At 34.3% G+C, this 18005-nt stretch overlaps 2 protein-coding genes across 2 annotated transcripts; both read right to left on the bottom strand.

Annotated features, from left to right (window-relative positions):
• Positions 1-1165: 1165 nt before the first annotated feature.
• On the bottom strand, positions 1166-9254 carry LOC106062765 (uncharacterized). Its single transcript, XM_056023531.1, has 4 exons — positions 9120-9254; positions 6411-6495; positions 4944-5050; positions 1166-1487 (listed from the first exon to the last, which is right to left on the bottom strand). The coding sequence occupies exons 1-4, from the start codon at positions 9182-9184 to the stop codon at positions 1328-1330; spliced, it is 417 nt and encodes a 138-aa protein (XP_055879506.1). The 5' UTR covers positions 9185-9254; the 3' UTR covers positions 1166-1327.
• A 2688-nt stretch (positions 9255-11942) lies between these two features.
• LOC106056929 (signal recognition particle 14 kDa protein-like) lies at positions 11943-17787 on the bottom strand. Its single transcript, XM_013213861.2, has 5 exons — positions 17630-17787; positions 14490-14562; positions 14129-14235; positions 14000-14032; positions 11943-13214 (listed from the first exon to the last, which is right to left on the bottom strand). The coding sequence occupies exons 1-5, from the start codon at positions 17648-17650 to the stop codon at positions 13119-13121; spliced, it is 330 nt and encodes a 109-aa protein (XP_013069315.1). The 5' UTR covers positions 17651-17787; the 3' UTR covers positions 11943-13118.
• Positions 17788-18005: the final 218 nt, after the last annotated feature.

Here is an 18005-nt window from a genome sequence, read left to right as displayed (position 1 = left end):
CATACCAGGACAAAATGGAGAAGCAGAAAAAAAGATGCGACTAGAAGGAAACATCAAATAATGGAAGGAAATATAAATAAAAGAAACTCTGATCCTATCAAAAGATAGAGAAGAATGGTGAGAGACGGTCCAGGGACCATTTGTGGTGCCCCAACAGTCCAAAAAACAAAATACAGCTGAAGATGAAAGGATAACGATCAAATCGACCAGCAACCACTTTTATTTGACTCCTCTCGCCATGTTGAGGCTGCGGCTGAGCACCACGACGGGAGTCTTCGTACTTCTAACATATAAATAGAGTGTCCTTCTTATTCCTAAAGGTTTGCCTCCACTAGAACCTATCTGGTAACCTATGTTGAGATCTATTGACAAAACTACTTCAGAACTATGTTGAAAACCTTATTTCTTATTCTTAGAGAATTGTTTCGAAATGTTAAGTTTTGTTTTATTTTTCACATTAAGAAAAAAGGATTAAATTAAAGTCTAAATATTCTTGACAATAATTACATCTTTGAGTGAACATACACAAACGTTTAGTAAATGGTCGCTAGGCCGACATATTGTCCATGTACTTAAAAAATTAATCAATATTTATTATTTATGTACTTGCGACATTATCTTATTTTATTTATTTATTTTGCTATTTGAACAAAATATAATCTGGTTTAAATTACATTTTCTGTCAAAAAGAAAAAACAACAACAACGTTAAACCGTACTAGTAGGCCTAACAATGTAGACAGTATTCTGGGTAGAGACCTGTGACATGGTCTAGACTGCCGCCTACATGTTGTGACGTTGAAGGTCAGGGTTCAGGTCTTCTATAACGATTGGTCTCAATATAAACAATTTTGTAACATATCATTTTCTTGACTAATCTTGAGTTTAATATTAAGTGTCATGTTAAGATAAAACACATTTGCCCTGAGGCTGATATGAGTCCGCCGATGCTGAAGAGACGAAAAAGTCTTTAAAAGATGGAAATGATGTGTTGTGTTGTGGCAGATTGGTGCAGTGCGTGTGTTAGGCAGCTAGCGCGTCCCTGAGATTTGATGAAGGCTTAAGACTACATATTAGACAGAGTAGCAAGTTTTATTGTCTCAGAAGGTGATTACCTTAAGTTTGAAATTTTGATCCACTTTAAAAAGAAATGACAATGTTACCAGAAAATATGTTTCTATTTATTTGTTTTTTAGATGTTCAACAACAATTATTGCTATTTAATGTTTAAATGACCACGGATTGATCAACATAGAGTAACAACACCGAGCTTGAATCAAGTATCATTCTGCCCTGTTCAAGTACTGATCAAACAATCCGCAAGCTAATCACCAGAGGCAGTCCTCCTTCCATCCCAGATCTTTGTACATGTTATACCGACTTCGTGGTTTCACCCATTGGTCAGTTCTGTCCACAATGCCCTTGCCGATCTTCCATCCATACATTCTGCTTGACCTTACGGGAGGCACTGTATCTTTTGGTTCAAAACTGAAACATTGTTCCAAGCATGAGTCATGAAATTAAACTGATAGAAAGCTGGCTAGGCGAACTAAACAAATTACATAACGTTAGCAATATTTGAAAACTGTACTCCATACCAAGGCTTAAATTCATTTATTATAAAGACCTTTCAAGTAAAATATGTGAGTTTAAAATAAAAATCTATTTCCAACGGTTAAAATCAAATCGACTAGCAACCACTTTAAGTACAAAGATAAACTACTCTTTGAGTTATGCGCACTAAAAATTCAGATTCGAACAAGTGTCCTCTGTAGCTAGGGCATCACGTCCTTTGTAATAGTAGGCTAGTAGAGACTAACAAACACTTTCTTGTCTGTTTAAATGCTGCTTTATTCAAGTTAGATCGTTCATGTATATTATTATTATTATTATTATTATTATAGCTTTTATATAGCGCTACTTTCATGCTTATAGCATGCTCAGAGCGCTTTGGTCCAATCTCATTTGTGGACCGGTGGGGGGGGGGGGGAGGGGGTATCTAGGAGTTGGTTTTCCGTGACGCTCAGTAAACGCAACTCTGCCCGAGTCGGGTGTCGAACCTCGAGCCCCCTTCTAGGTAGCCAAGCGCACTTAGCCTCTCGACCACGCTTCCCACCTAAAAGGCCTAAAAGGAATTCAATTATCCCCCCTATCTGTTAATTAGCACATTCTTTCAACATGCCAGCAATGTGGGTTACTGGTTTACAATAACAGGACGGGGCTGACAAGACAATAACATTTACTATCACATCCTTATGTTAATTATAATCGTTTTATATCCTTGGCGGCAATCAGCTATAACTGGTCACGGGTGACTATGTAGTCTAGTGGTAAGTTATTTACTATTACTGTCATGAAAAGGACATTCACTAAGAGTATAGAACCAGATGATCACGACCCACACAAAAATATATATCTCGCACCGTTACCTGTAGGCTAGCGAAACAAAATTTCCTGAGTTTCAGACGGAGTTTAAATTACTTTTTAACTGCATAATTGGACTGGGCTGAGACCTCTATCCTCAGCCAAATACTTTTCATATAGTTCAAATTTACAGGAATAAGCAAACAAACAAATCCAGACGATACAAGAAACTCAATTCTCGTGAAGAAAAACAAAATCCAGTTTCTTGTTTCGTTTATTTTACATATTTCGAATGAAGATTTTTAGCCAACATCCTAGTTCGCCCTCTCGCAAGCTGGCGAGAGAAGACGGCGAGCAGATTCGAACCCGGGACCATTGAACGACAGTCCAGAGCGCATTCCACACGACCAGGGAGCCGTTAAAAACGTACTATCGAAGATCAATGAGATATTCTTAATAAAGATGATTTTGGAATCTTTGAGAATCACTGCTTATGATATAATCATGGCTAGATCTAAAACCATAGAAGAAGTAGACGTTTCATTTCCACCGTGCAGATAGAACAGAAAGTAGAACTTCGAAACAAAAAAAGTAGAGTAGCATGCACACAGACAGACCATGGGCGTAGCCAGGATTTTTTTTTCGGGGGAGTTTTTTTGGGGAAAGGGGGGAGGGATTTTTTTTCTTCTACCCCCCCCCCCGGGCCAAAAAAAAAAGAAATATATATGTGTGTATGTGTGTTTGTGTACACACATAATTACTCTGATCTCATTCTTTCGGAATACGTTTATTGTACCCTAAAATAGGTTCTTCCTGGAGTTAGGGGAAAAATTGTAGACTTCCCGCCATTGCCAGCAAGGGGATCTGGGGGAGAGCTGGGAGCCCCACCGGCAAGCACTATTTCTGGTATTGAAAGCCAACGAAATGCATAATCTGAGGTATCTACATTGCATTGCTATTAAAAAGTTTTAGTTCAAAAACCTAATGTTCTATTCTAACTGACTTAGATCCTCCCCCGTCGTTTGGCGCATTGGTCGGCAAGCTGTTTCCACAAAAATCTGTCAATGGCAAGGTCTGAAGCCTCTTCCCTAATGCTCTGAGGACCTCCGAGAATGTGTGGCGCTAAGTTGGATGTCATTGCAACTCTTATAATGCGTAATTCATTTTGTCGGAGAACATGTCCCGCAAACCTCATCGACGCTCTGTCACCTTACTAAGGGGTCGACTCCCAGTTCGGCATAGGATTTCCTTGATTGAAACCCGATCTCTATAACTGACTCCTAAAATCCGCCCTAGCCATCTTTGTTGAACCACATTTAGTCTTTTTCAATTTCGGCAGATGACTATTCACTGCATTTTATTAATGGAGCCCAGCAACTGGTAGAAATTTGTAACCTCTCTTGACTTCGCTGTTGGAATTAGGTGACTGTAGTTTGCTTTAGATTTTATATCGAAAAGGGAAGTTTTATCGTCAAAAGCATCTGTTGGGGCCTAAACTAAACTAAAAAATCTCTGGAGTTTTTTTTTTTGTTTTTTAAAATTCAAAACCCAATTTAGCTACGCTCATAGAATTTGGTGACTGTAGTTTGCATTAGAATAATATCGAAGAGAGAGGTTTTCAACCTCAAAACTCTCTGTATGGGGATTTAAAACTCAAAATCTTCGGGGGGGGGGGTAAACTTTTTCTTAAAAGCCATCTGGAGGAGGGGGGTTTAAACTTAATAGCCCCCATTGGCTTGGCTACGCTTAAAGAATTTTAGTGTGTAATTTGCTTTTATATTGAAGAGGTATTTTTTAGTTTCAAACCCCGCTGAACTGGGGTTTAAACTCCAAAGCCCTTTGGCTACGCTCATAGATTTTAGAAAGTGTAATTTGTTTTATATATATATATATATATATTGTAGAGGTATTTTTTTAGCTTCAAACCCCACTGGAGGGGGGTTTAAACTCAAACCCCCCTTTGGTTACACTCAAAGAATTTTGAGTGTGTAATTTGGTTTTCTTTTTTTTTTTATATTGAAGAGGAATTTTTTTTATCTTCAAACCCCACTGAGGGAAGTTTAAACTCAATATCCCTTTGGCTACGCTCATAGAATTTTGAGTGTGTAATTTGCTTTTTATATATTGAAGAGGGGGTTTTATCGTAAATTTTGGAGGGGGATTTAAAATCAAAATCTTCCTTAGCTGTGCTTTTTGGTGGAATTAGGGGATTGTCGTTTGCATTTTGTTTTGTTTTATAGAAGAGGGGGATTTAAATGCAAAACCCCTTGGTTAAACCCCCAGCACAGCCAAGGGGGTTTTGAGTTTAAAACCCCCTTGGCTGTGCTGGGGCAAATAATGGTTTAGTATTAAAATCTCACCTAAAATAAACAAAACCAAAGCAAAAAATCAGTCACTAAATTCAGACCCCCCCCTGGCTACGCCCATGGGACAGACGGTAAAGATCTTAACACAGCTAAAGAAAATACCTTACACACACACAGACGCGAATATAGACCTTTATGAATATTATTTTATAAATGATGATGATTAACAAATTAATTCAAATTATTTCTGCCAATGTCAGGATGTCCTACCTACCCACGTAAATCTTGATTGGGCCAAACATGAGAGAAATCGTCAGGATCAACACGCACTACTTGAGATGGCAGTGGCTTTCTCTTTCCTTTCTCTAGCTGTTCAGTCATCTGGAACAAACACACGCACACAAATAACTCCCAGAAGCACTTGCTACATGCAGGCAATATATTAGAAAATGTATATGATTTTGATGAATTTCCTGTAAGATTACACATACATAGACACACATATAATTTTCATATCAACAAGGTAGCCTAAACATTAGATACTTTATATAAAAAAAGACAATACCTCCTTTATACAACTTAATGAGCGATTATTTTTCTCTTAATAACTAATGAATTATGTTAGTCAGAATCCTGGTTAAGCTAAATGTATAGATCTACTAAACTTTTTAATATTCCAATGGTAGACCTTTAGATCTAAACTTAAATAAGTAGACGATGCGCAACATTGTCCTGAACATTAAGTTATTAAAATCTTGAATGAATGCGGAAATACTGGAAGGCAAGTAGCTCATTTAAGAAAAATATTTTTTAGTTCTCTAGCCAAATTTAAATCTATTTATTTAAATTTTAACGGTCAAAGTAGAGTTTTCCCAGTGTGGCCAACGAGCGAGTAATTTTATCTTCTTATCTTATATAATACAGACGTTACTTTAAAAATAGGCCTAGGCCTACGTCCTTCGCGTCATGCATCTAGTCATGCATGTTAACCAATGACTTAAGTTCTGCCAAGTCACATGTATTCCCTGGCTGGCTCAGGCAACTCATTCTAATATCACTAGGGAAGAAGGAGCATTTGTACAAATTTGTCCTAGCATATAGAACGAGGAATGTGCCTTTATCTTTATTGTGTCTTTCTAAGTATTTTATTAGATTTTATTTTGTATTTGAAGATTATGGTTCAGTGTTTTGTTTATAATTGCGACTTTACTATTGAGTCTTCTCTCCTGAATGATTTATAAATTAAGTGATTTTATCAAAAGTGTTATTCTAGTCAAATGGGAATATTCGTTTGTTATGAATCTCACTGCTCTATTTTTTTGTCTGTTCCAGTTTCTTATTGTTTTCTTGAGTTGAGGGGTCCCAAACAGAGGATGCATATTCTATTATTGGCCTAACCAAGGTTAAATAACATTTTAGTTTTATGTTCTTAGGCTATTTGATTTATAGAAATTTCTTTTAATAAACCCTAATGCTTTGTTTGATTTTTTTTGATACTTTCAACAATATGGTGATTCCATGACAATTTTTCATTTATTATAACACCTAATTTAATAATTTTGCGTTTTTATTCTGTGTTATTGTTGTTCTTTCCCAACGATATACATCAACTGTCAAATTTCTAGGAAAATCGTTAGATCCGTTTCCACCTAGGTTAAAGGTTTCGCCTACAAGTTTCCACGAAGGTACGAGTTAAATGGAGGTTTTGTAAAAAGCAATACACAATTACTGAGCCCCTTACCTCGTTATAGATTGGTGCAATGTAACCCCATCTATTTGGCCAGATTTTGCGATGAATCATGTTCTCTTTGTTGATCATTTCTTTACTTCAAACATGCAGAACACAGGAAAAGAAATACATTACAAACATACAGAACACAGGAAAAAAAATACATTACAAACTTACAGAACACAGGAAAAGAAATACATTACAGACACACAGAACACGGGAAAAGAAATACATTACAAACTTACAGAACAAAGGAAAAGATACATTACAAACTTACAGAACAAAGGAAAAGAAATACATTACAAACTTACAGAACAAAGGAAAAGAAATACATTACAAACATACAGAACACAGGAAAAGAAATACATTACAAACATACAGAACACAGGAAAAGAAATACATTACAAACTTACAGAACAAAGTAAAAGAAATACATTACAAACTTACAGAACAAAGGAAAAGAAATATATTACAAACTTACAGAACAAAGGAAAAGAAATACATTACAAACATACAGAACACAGGAAAAGAAATACATTACAAACATACAGAACACAGGAAAAGAAATACATTACAAACTTACAGAACAAAGGAAAAGAAATACATTAAAAACATACAGAACACAGGAAAAGAAATACACTACGAAATCACAGAACAAAGGAAAAGAAATACATTACAAACATACAGAACACAGGAAAAGAAATACATTACAAACTTACAGAACAAAGAAAAAGAAAGAAATTACAAACATACAGAACACAGGAAAAGAAATACATTACAAACATACACAACACAGGAAAAGAAATACATTACAAACATACAGAACACAGGAAAAGAAATACATTACAAACTTACAGAACACAGGAAAAGAAATACATTACAAACATACAGAACACAGGAAAAGAAATACATTACAAACATACAGAACAAAGGAAAATAAATACATTACAAACATACAGAACACAGGAAAAGAAATACATTACAAACATACAGAACACAGGAAAAGAAATACACTACGAAATTACAGAACACAGGAAAAGAAATACATTAAAAACATACAGAACACAGGAAAAGAAATACATTACAATCACACAGAACACAGGAAAAGAAATACATTACAAACTTACAGAACAAAGGAAAAGAAATACATTACAAACTTACAGAACAAAGGAAAAGAAATACATTACAAACTTACAGAACACAGGAAAAGAAATACATTACAAACATACAGAACACAGGAAAAGAAATACATTACAAACTTACAGAACACAGGAAAAGAAATACATTACAAACATACAGAACACAGGAAAAGAAATACATTACAAACTTACAGAACACAGGAAAAGAAATACATTACAAACATACAGAACACAGGAAAAGAAATACATTACAAACACACAGAACACAGGAAAAGAAATATATTACAAACATACAGAACAAAGGAAAAGAAATACATTACAAACATACAGAACACAGGAAAAGAAATATATTACAAATATACAAAACACAGGAAAAGAAATACATTACAAATATGCAGAAAACAGGAAAAGAAATACATTACAAGATTCAGCGCCCACAATTAAATTGGCTATAATAAGAAAAACATTTTCAAAATTACTAATAAAAAAATAACACCACCTCCTTTACAAAGTATAGAGCGAATGTTTTTTCTCTTATTAACTAAAAATTGTTAGATTTTTTTAAAATTGAATATTTTTAACTCACCCCATTTCCCCCCTCCCTCGAGAAAGAATCCTGGTTAAGCAAATATTTAGATTTATTAGACTTTATAATATTCCAATGATAGTCCTTTAGATCTTGACTTAGAAGACGATGCGTAAAATGTTCATTAATTTGTTAGACTTTTCAATGAAAATAGTCCGTCGGAGATAAATATTTCCAATTTCTCTGGCCTAATATAAATTTAATTATTTTTATACTTTGAAAATTATTATTATCAAACTAGAATTTTCCCAGTGTGACCAACGAGTAGTAATTCTTTTCCCAACGATTGTACAATCAACAGTCAAATTTCTAGAGCCTTTTTCAAGTTTTTCTGGATCCGTGTCCAGGTTTTTCCCACTCAGGTTCCCCCCCCCCCCTCGAAGTTGCCAAGAAGGTACCAGCTGAATATAGGTATTGTGAAAACGGTCATTACATATACAAAAGACTCTTAAAAGTTGCTGATAATAAGTAAAGACTCCTGCAGAAGTATAGGGGCATCTCTACTTTTTGTTTATTTATTTTTTTATTCTAGCTTTCAGCAAAGCTTGAGCTTACTAGACTAGATCTACAAAAAATAGGTAAAGCTCGAAGTTGTCTTTCTGTTTCGCTGAAGGAGTAGGCCTATTTTAAATACAATGAAAGCGAGTTTGGTGAAGAAGACTCATTTCACATGTGTGTCCTTTGAGAGAAATCCAAAAGTCCAAAACTACAGATCTTATCTAATAAATTATAATATTCCTTCAAAAGAGTTATCACGTCCTACTCGTATCCATGAGTTCAGTCGTATATGCCTATGCTAAATAAATAGTTGGAGACCACAACGTGTACTCTGCTTAGTTATTGGATAGATTACTGATTAGATAGTAACAGTTCTACTCTATGTACGGCTACTGGTCCAATGCGGCTTCGACTCGACTCTTTAACATAGTTATGGACACTCAAACAAGAAGAGATATGTCATCTAGCGCTCAGATTGGGCAGGATTTTTATACTTACGAAAATCTCATTTTGGCGACATAATTAATAAAATTTTCGTCGCAATTTTCACGACTGACCGCCATTTTTTGTTTCTGACATGAAATGCTGATTTGGTGCTAAATGGTTAGGAAGGCGCGCTAGAGTTTTTTAATACACGTGCTGTGAAAGCAAACAGTCAACACTTAGATATACATAGTATTATAGTCATGGTATAGTTCCATGCATAGATCAACTAGCTCTATAACATGCCGTTTATTTTCGAACGAGCCTTTTGTGGCATTAAATGAAACCACGAGTATGTTACATAGATATCGATTCTAACATCTAGTATCAACTTTTTATTGTCACTTTTTTTTTTTTCCCTCAAAAAAAAAAATAAAAAAATCTTGCAGATAAGGTCTACATATTACGTCCTTCTGAGCGCTAAAAAATCCTTCTCACTGTCCATGTGACCCCCTTCCCGGGCCTTCCTCCATTTTTAGGATTGATTCGTTCTCTGTCATTGAATATAGATTTCAGGTAAGCTGCCGTAGGCTCTACATCTAAATTGTGCTAGATCAAGAATCAACATTGCGATCAACGCTTGTAGGTACTTTTTTTAAAATTATTATGCAGCTTCGGCATACCAAATCAATTAGCCTGGAGACCAAGATCCACCACCCAAATTCAAATACGACCGTCCACATTTAATATGGCGTCGTGTCTTCTTAGAAGACCTAAAATCTATGACACCAGCTGGGAAGATGCTGTGGAAGTCGCCTATAATCGATCTCTTTGGGGAGCCTGCCGCACTATGCGCTGAACGGCGCTGGAGGATTAAGTCGAAGTAGGCACCTATGCGGCCGCAGTGGGCCCCGCACTTTAATAGGCCCCGCGCGATGCGAATTGTAAGTGTAAATTATTAAATTAAAACATTTTAAATTATTATTAAAGGGTTCCTGGAATTCTCCTGAAATTATAAAATATAAGAAAAAGTCATGAAAATCTCCTGAGATTATTAAAATCTTCTGAAAACTGATGCAAATCTTAAAACAGACAAAATTGACATTTCGATGTGTCATCCAATATTGAAAGCGCCAATCCTACTGGCGATTAAAAAAAGGCATTTTCAGCTTTCATTGAATAAAAATGTAATAATAAGCCGAATTTTAACCAAAACAAGAACTTCTAATACTTATTTACTTAGATAGCCACTAGCATACAGATAGAGATCTAAATCTATGTGATAGAGCTCTTGATCACATTTCAAAAACAGATGTTGGCTGGCTTTCAGAATGTGATCAAGGGCGACTCGCAGAAAGAGACAGGTGAAGAAACAAGAGAAGAGAACAATAGCTCAACCAACGCTTTTGCTGTAGACGTACCTGATCTGAGTGCCTCCATCAGCCAGACAGAACATGACAACGTTGTGTCTTTCCCCAAGCTCGTAGCTGAGGACATTAAAGACATCTGTCAATCTGCCAGTGTTGATGGGAGGAACTCGAATCCTGGTGGCTGCACCCAGCTGTTTGGCAAGAACTTTGTGTGTCGAGCTTTGCAGGGAGAACGCCAACTCCAAGGAACCCATCGGCAAGGTCTGCACCCAGCAGACGAGACCAGAGTGAGAAGCCCTGGTGATGGTGAAGTAAGTGAACTGGAGCCTGATGCTGAAGATGAGGGACCTTTGCAAGTGGAGTGCTGCCAACTTGCTCCACTAGTTTGCCCTCCGGGCAAGCCTGAAGATGATGTTAGCCACAATGTCCCCTCCTGTGAACCTGAAACCCAAACCCCAAGTCTTTCTCTTCAAAGCCCTATGAAGAGACCTGTTAGACCAACGATCTTGGTGACCCCTGTACTGACATATCCCTCCCCATGTGTTGTGTTTAGCAGTGTTTACAGAAGGCCTGAGTAGGAAGAGAGAATCGTAACAGTATGAATAAAATGCAAAGACGAATTTATGTTCTAATACAAAAACTTAATTTTCACTTATTATCCTTATCAAAACCCAAATTATATATATATATGTAGCCTATGTGTGTATAAGATACTACAATGATTTGTCTATTTTTTGCTAGCTACGCCTCTGCTTTGAAATGACTTAACAAGTGATATTCTAAATCAGGTTCTTAATTCAAGAGGGACATTAATTGACCTTGTAGAGAAATGCGTGACAGCGCTTGTCCCGCTCTTACATTTTATGAACAGTGAGACAGACTGTCGAAGGCGGGACGTCTGGTCACATTAGTTGCTTATAAGACTTTTTTTTTCAGGACAGAGTGTGCATGAATTGTGTGTTGTGACTATACCTTCTCTACCTTGAAGTCTACCAATGACTTATTTCCAATAATAGGCCCACCTCATAAAATGTTTGATATTGTCTGAACTCAACCTTTGGCTCTGTCCTAATTTCTCGACATTAACTAATTGGGAGTGTGGGGGTGTGAAGGAGTTGCTGTTTTTTTTTCTTTCTTATAGGCTATAGTACAAGTTTTTTTTTCTTTCTTTTAAATTTTAAGTTGTGTACTTCTTTGTGAATTAATGTAAGCTATAATCTCATCCACTATGAGTAATGGATAACTCATAATTCATACCGGTAATTAATACACAGCTAACCCCAATCCAGGGGGAAATGTCCATAATGCATAAGCCAGAATTATTAATTAAACAATTCACAACGACTGGGTCATATATTAAAGGAGAAAATCAATACATTTTAAAAATTTCTTCAAAAAAAAATAATTCTGTCTGCAAGTTTAAGATGTTAAAGTGTTTTTCAAACCATTTTTGAGTTTTAGCTCATAAACTTACACAAGAAAAAGTTATGAACATCCAAAAGTACACCATTGGAAGAAAACAGGAGACTTGATATTTTAAATGATTATTTACTGCATTCAGGAACAATCAAAAAATGTTCAATGAAAAAAAACAACATTTGAACTGGTAATATTCAATGATAAATACAATCAAAAGAAGAAAAAAATGATTTTAAATGTACACATTACACCACCATTGTTAATTATTGATTTATGAAAAGAAGAATAAAACATGTTCTCATTAAAGTAATGAAATATCCAATCCATTACCTTTACAATACATGCACACATACTCATATGTATTATTAGCATCACATTTAAACTGAAGAAATTAATGAATTTCCATTTGTTTTAATTATTGCTAAATTTCAATTTATTTACTGCACTTATCTTGAGAAAGAAACAGTCTAATCAACTGAAAAGCCTTTTTCATGGTATCAATATCACATGATACTTGAACAAGAAATAATAAAACCTATTAAATCAAAGTTTTAAATGCCTTATGATAGCCAATGAGTTTTGACCTTTCCATGGCTCTTATCAAATCTCTGCTGTATTGATATTTGAAGATGTTACACACACACAAAATTTGAATTCTCTCTCTATTACAATATTAGACCTACATTTATATACAGCAGTAGCCACAACATAAATAAATATGCCTTTATGTTCTGTTATTATCATTGTTTAAAATAATTTTTTAAAACCATTTTGTTTAATAGATTTAGAGCAATACAGTTGCCAACATTTTATTCAATGACATAAAAAATAACAAGAAATGGACAACAAAATGATTTTAAAAAGCAAACCACTTTGACAGCACAAAGTGTGAATAGTCTTCCATGTGTACACTATTTTAAATGCATCACTAATAGATCCAGCCTTTAATATGCAATCTAAGAATTCCACAATTGAAAGTTAACTAGTTTTTGAAGCTATGCTTTTTAAATAAAATTTAATTTCAATTATTTATATAATACTTGAATAGAATCCTTCTAAAACAACATTGGTTTCACAACTTCCATGATTACCATATTAAAAATGGCTTAAATTTTTTTCCCTTAATGTGTGAATATGAGCTGCGCAAGTTTCAGGCAAATAATAATTAGAAATTTAAAAAAAAATTTTGTTGTTGCTTCTTTTTTTTTTAAACATTAGATGCCAAAAAGATTTATCCAGACCCAATAAGTTATATAAAATTGTCCTAAATTAATTTAGAATGAAACTATTGTGTAGCCTTTGCTTTTTTCCTCCCTCTGGCTGCCTTTTTGTCTTTCTTTTTCAACCCATCAATGTTGGCCTTCAAAAGATTCCCATATGCCTGAAACATAATGAATGCATTTAATATCCATAACTGGGTCATAAGTTTAAAAATTATAAGTTGATTAACTGTCCAATATCTTTTTAGTAAAATATCTACAAGTGATCTGAACAATAAACTGGTTTAAGATGATGTTTTTTGAGGGTTTTCTTATGGCATTTGTATTTCTAAATAAAACTGTTGCATCATTAAGCAAATGGAAACTAATATTTGGAGGCTGATTCAAGTTAGCCCATGACTATTAAATATACAATGGACTAATGGATAACAGCTAATAACATTAATAAGGAATGAGCAATAGCTAATGAACTAACCAGAGGCAGGACAGAATTCTACATAGATATACTAACTCCTGGGGGGGAGGGGGGCATGGTGGCTGAGTGGTTAAATGCTTGGCTTCTGAACAAGTGGTCCTGAGTCGAACCTTAGTGAAGACTGGGATTTTTAATTTCTGGATTTTTAGGGCGCCCAAGAGTCCACCCAACTATAATGGGTACCTGACTTACGTTGGGAAAAGGCGGTTGTCGTTGTGCTGGCCGGATGACACCCTGTTCGTTAACCGTTGGTCACAGAAACAGATGACCTTAACATCATCTGTCCTATAGATCGGAAGGGGAACTTAACTAACAACTGGGCTACATTGATAACTAACAGGCTATTACCACCTAAATTGTAACACTAACTTAAACCAATCACAGAAACTGATGAATTATACTTCAATAAATTTTGATTTTCTTTAAAAAAAATGTTTTTAAAAAAAACTTTAAAAGCAAAACACAACCAACCATTTGAAACTTGGTCACATCTTTATGATTTATCTGTAAAAACAGGCAGAAAGAAAATTATGTTTTAATAACATGTTTATTCTCAATTCTGAAACAGCTACAATATTATTAGCAATAAAAATATCTTACCACTGTGGTTATTTTTTTGTTACCAAGTGTAGCCCTGACAAGACATTTGTATTCATTAGGCTCAGGGACATTGCCATTTCTAGGTTTCGGCTTTAATCTGCCATCATCTGCATATTGAGAGAAGAAAATTACTGCTTTAAAAGAGTTGCTTTGTGAGGTCTCTTGTATACAGTCAAACCTCATTACCTGAACATCAAATGCAGTTATATTAAAACTTCAGTTATATTTTAAAGTTTTTCATTACAGCTTTTTTTTCACTTATGTCAAACAGAATATTCCTTACAATTTTATGTGATTCTGTCAAAATAGATATTAAGAGGTTTGACTGTGCAATTAATTGTGAATGTAGTAAAACACTTACATCTTTTCATGGTCATGCAGACAGAGCCTGATGTTTTTCCTTTTTGGAACAGTTTAGTGAGCTCTGTTAAAAACTGTGAACAAGAAAAACATGACACCACTTTAAATTATCTTAGTAACTCTTAATTACTTAGGTATTAGAACAGTCAAAACCAGTTAATTTTAGAAGGCAGTGTTCAGAAAAATAACTATTGTGCTTGCCAGCTGTTAGCAGGCCTTATATTATATTCTGTTATTGCTACCTGCAAAACAAAATAAGCTCAAAATTGTCATTGAGAAACGTGTGCTTCATTCGGCAATAGAAATATAAGAAGAGTGACTAGAACTAAAAGTCTTAGTGTGACTGCTCAGTAAATCATCAAGTCAGTGAAGTAGATAACTATAGAAAAATAGATCTTGATCTAGATAGTATAGACTTAGTTAATTCTTGTAGTTCTAGATAGACTAGATCTAGATCTACCTCTAGTCTAGCTAGATATTGCTCATACTATAGATCAGTATTCACTTTCACTGATGTCTGTTAAATGCGAGAATTGTGACTTAGATCTAGGTATCTACTATACTCTAGATTTAGATTCTAAGACCTCAAAGTAAATCTATAGTTAAATTAATAATAAAATGATTTTTAAAATGTGCCCAGAGTGTGAGCCTATGACGAGTCTCTATATATATTAGTCTATGATTATGAAACTATGGCTATGGTTCAGACCCTGCCCACTGTCATCCCTCGTTGTCCTGTGGCAGGTTAGGACTAGGAAGTAAATTATCTTCAACTCTGAAGGATCATCCGAAACATGTAAAACAAACAAACATTTACCATGTCACACTATTGTAACACAGTATGTCTGTTTATGGCACTCTTTCTACTTCTATGACGACTTTGATAGAATGATAAAATATGCATCCTCTGTTTGGGACCCCTCAAATCAAGAAAACATTAAGAAACTGGAACAGACACAAAATAGAGCAGTGAGATTCATAACAAATGAATATTCACATTTGACTAGAGTTACAACTTTAGTAGAATCATTAAATTTGGAAAGCCTTTATGATAGAAGACTCAGAAGTAAAGTAACACTGAACCATAATCTTCAAATACAAAAACAAAATCTAATAAAATACTAATAAAGACACAAGATAAAGGCACATTCCTCCTTCCATATGCTAGGAAAAATTTGTACAAATGCTCCTTCTTCTCAAGTGTTATTAGAGCATGGAATGGGCTGCCTGAGCTAGCCAGGAAAACCAGTGACTTAGCAGAATTTAAGTCATTTATTAACATGCAGGTCATGCATGACTAGATGTTTTAAAATGTTTTACATGTTTCGGATGTTCCTTCAGAGTTGAAGATAATTACTTCCTAGTCCAAACCTCCCGCAGGACGACGGGGGATGGGAGCGGGCAGGGTTTGAACCCTCGACCATCGATAAATGTGAACGACAGTCCAGCGCGCAAACCGCACGACCAGGCAGCCATTATGCGTATGACATAATCATCTTCTTTTTGAAGTAATGTCTGTATTATATAAGTATATATAGATTTAGATCTATATCTAAACTAAAATCTGGCTAGATTTAAATTTACTAGATCTAGAATTCTACTAATTCTAGATCTAGAATCTAGGATTCTAGAATCTAGATCTAGAGTAGTTTATATATATAAATGCTATTCGGACACCTGTAGGCCCAAATTTGAAAGTTTGACTTTGACAGCGCATTATTTTACAATGGTTTGTCATAGAAAAGAAAATGACGTATCAAAATCTTCTTTAGTTAAAGGAGAATAAGGATGACTACTTATATTTGTTCCACTAACCTATATTTGTTATTATATTTAAGGTCAAAGAGGCCGTGTGTTTTCATTTATTTCGGACACATTTGACCCACATTATTTGATTCCGGAGACCATAATTTATTTCGAACAGTCTCTATATTTAGGCATCAATAAACTCAGATTTTAATTCTATATTAACATTATTTAAATTTTAAGATCCCCAGGCATAGCCCCTCACATGAAATCATTACGATGTTTTCAAACTATGCATAAATACAAACACAAAAAATAAAAATATGAACACACTTATTCTACCAAAATTAGATCACTGGGATAGTGATTTCTGCACCGACTTTAAGACTTATTTTATGTTTGTTTATTTTATGTGTGTTGAATGTTTGGGGTTTGCATGATTAGATGTGTGTTGAATGTTTGTGTTTTTTGTTTGTTTATTAATTTAATAAATTTCTAATACAGATGATCTTTCGTAGTAGTGTAGGCCCCTACAGGTTACGATAGCCATTCTTGCCTAACTGAATCCTCTATATTCTCTCTATATAAATCTAGATCTATCTAGTAGGTCTAGATCTAAGCATTTAACTTCATTCAATGTACCAAGCTCACTCCAAACATTTGCCCATTTATTCTCTATTAAAAAAAACAACAAAAAAACGAATAAATATAATATAAGATCATTTTATTGATGTCCAAAACTGTCTGTCCGAAATAAATTTTGGTAAGAAAATTGTAATTTAATTCGGACAACGTATTAATTTTTTTTTGTATGGAATTAGAAAACTTGGCTTATGAATCAAATAAATTAGCTCCAAAAACAGAATAAATATTGCCGGGCTCATTAGTATAGACTTAGCCAATCAAAAAATATAGTCTTAACTCTAGGAAGAGGTAAAGTCGTCCGGGTAACATAGGAAAAAACAACAACCTGACTAACACATTTGAAATTCGTTTTTCTTACATAAAAAGAGAGCTAAATGGAAGGAAATTAGGTCAGAATCATTGGAAAATGGACAAGCACATTATAGTATACAGAGCGCTAGTTTTATAATAGTTAATACATATTAAAATAATTATTTAATGACCACAAAAAACAGTGAATGTCCGAATTCATGTAATGTCCGAATTAAATAAACTACTATATAATGTATTAAATGTATATATATATATCTAGATATAGAAGTCTATAGATTTGATTATTCTAGTCTAGATTATTGAATCATTATTTATTGTTTGTCAGTGAATATTTGTCAATATTGTCATTATTGTCAAGATTTAAGATCTACACTCTACACTAAAAATAAATTAGATATCTAGATATTTATAGATGTAGATCTGTATCGATACACATACTGCATCATTTTCCATAAGCATCTTTAAAATAAAGGATTCTTGATCCTTTATACAGTTGATTTGGTGACAACGAGTCAAGTTTAGCTAGAAATACTCTACTGACTGTACATAAAAAATATCCACATGAAGTAAATAAAGGATAAACTCAATGAAGCATACACTATTAACTAGCTATACCAGTATTATGCCATCGGCGTTTCTCTCCCCTTCCTCTGCGCACTACGGTATTTGTTGAAAAATAATATCTGCGCTCAATTTTAAAATAACTAACAAGAAAAAACATAAAAATACTTTAAAAAAAAAAAAGCTTATAAGAAGTGTAAAAGTATCAATTATTTTGGATCAGGGATGTAATTAAATTACATTAAATTAATAG

The sequence above is a fragment of the Biomphalaria glabrata genome, chromosome 3, assembly GCF_947242115.1.
Source record: "Biomphalaria glabrata chromosome 3, xgBioGlab47.1, whole genome shotgun sequence".
NCBI lineage: Eukaryota > Metazoa > Mollusca > Gastropoda > Planorbidae > Biomphalaria > Biomphalaria glabrata.
The sequence above is the reverse complement of the archived record's forward strand: the minus strand, read 5'-3'. Positions and strand labels throughout refer to the sequence as shown.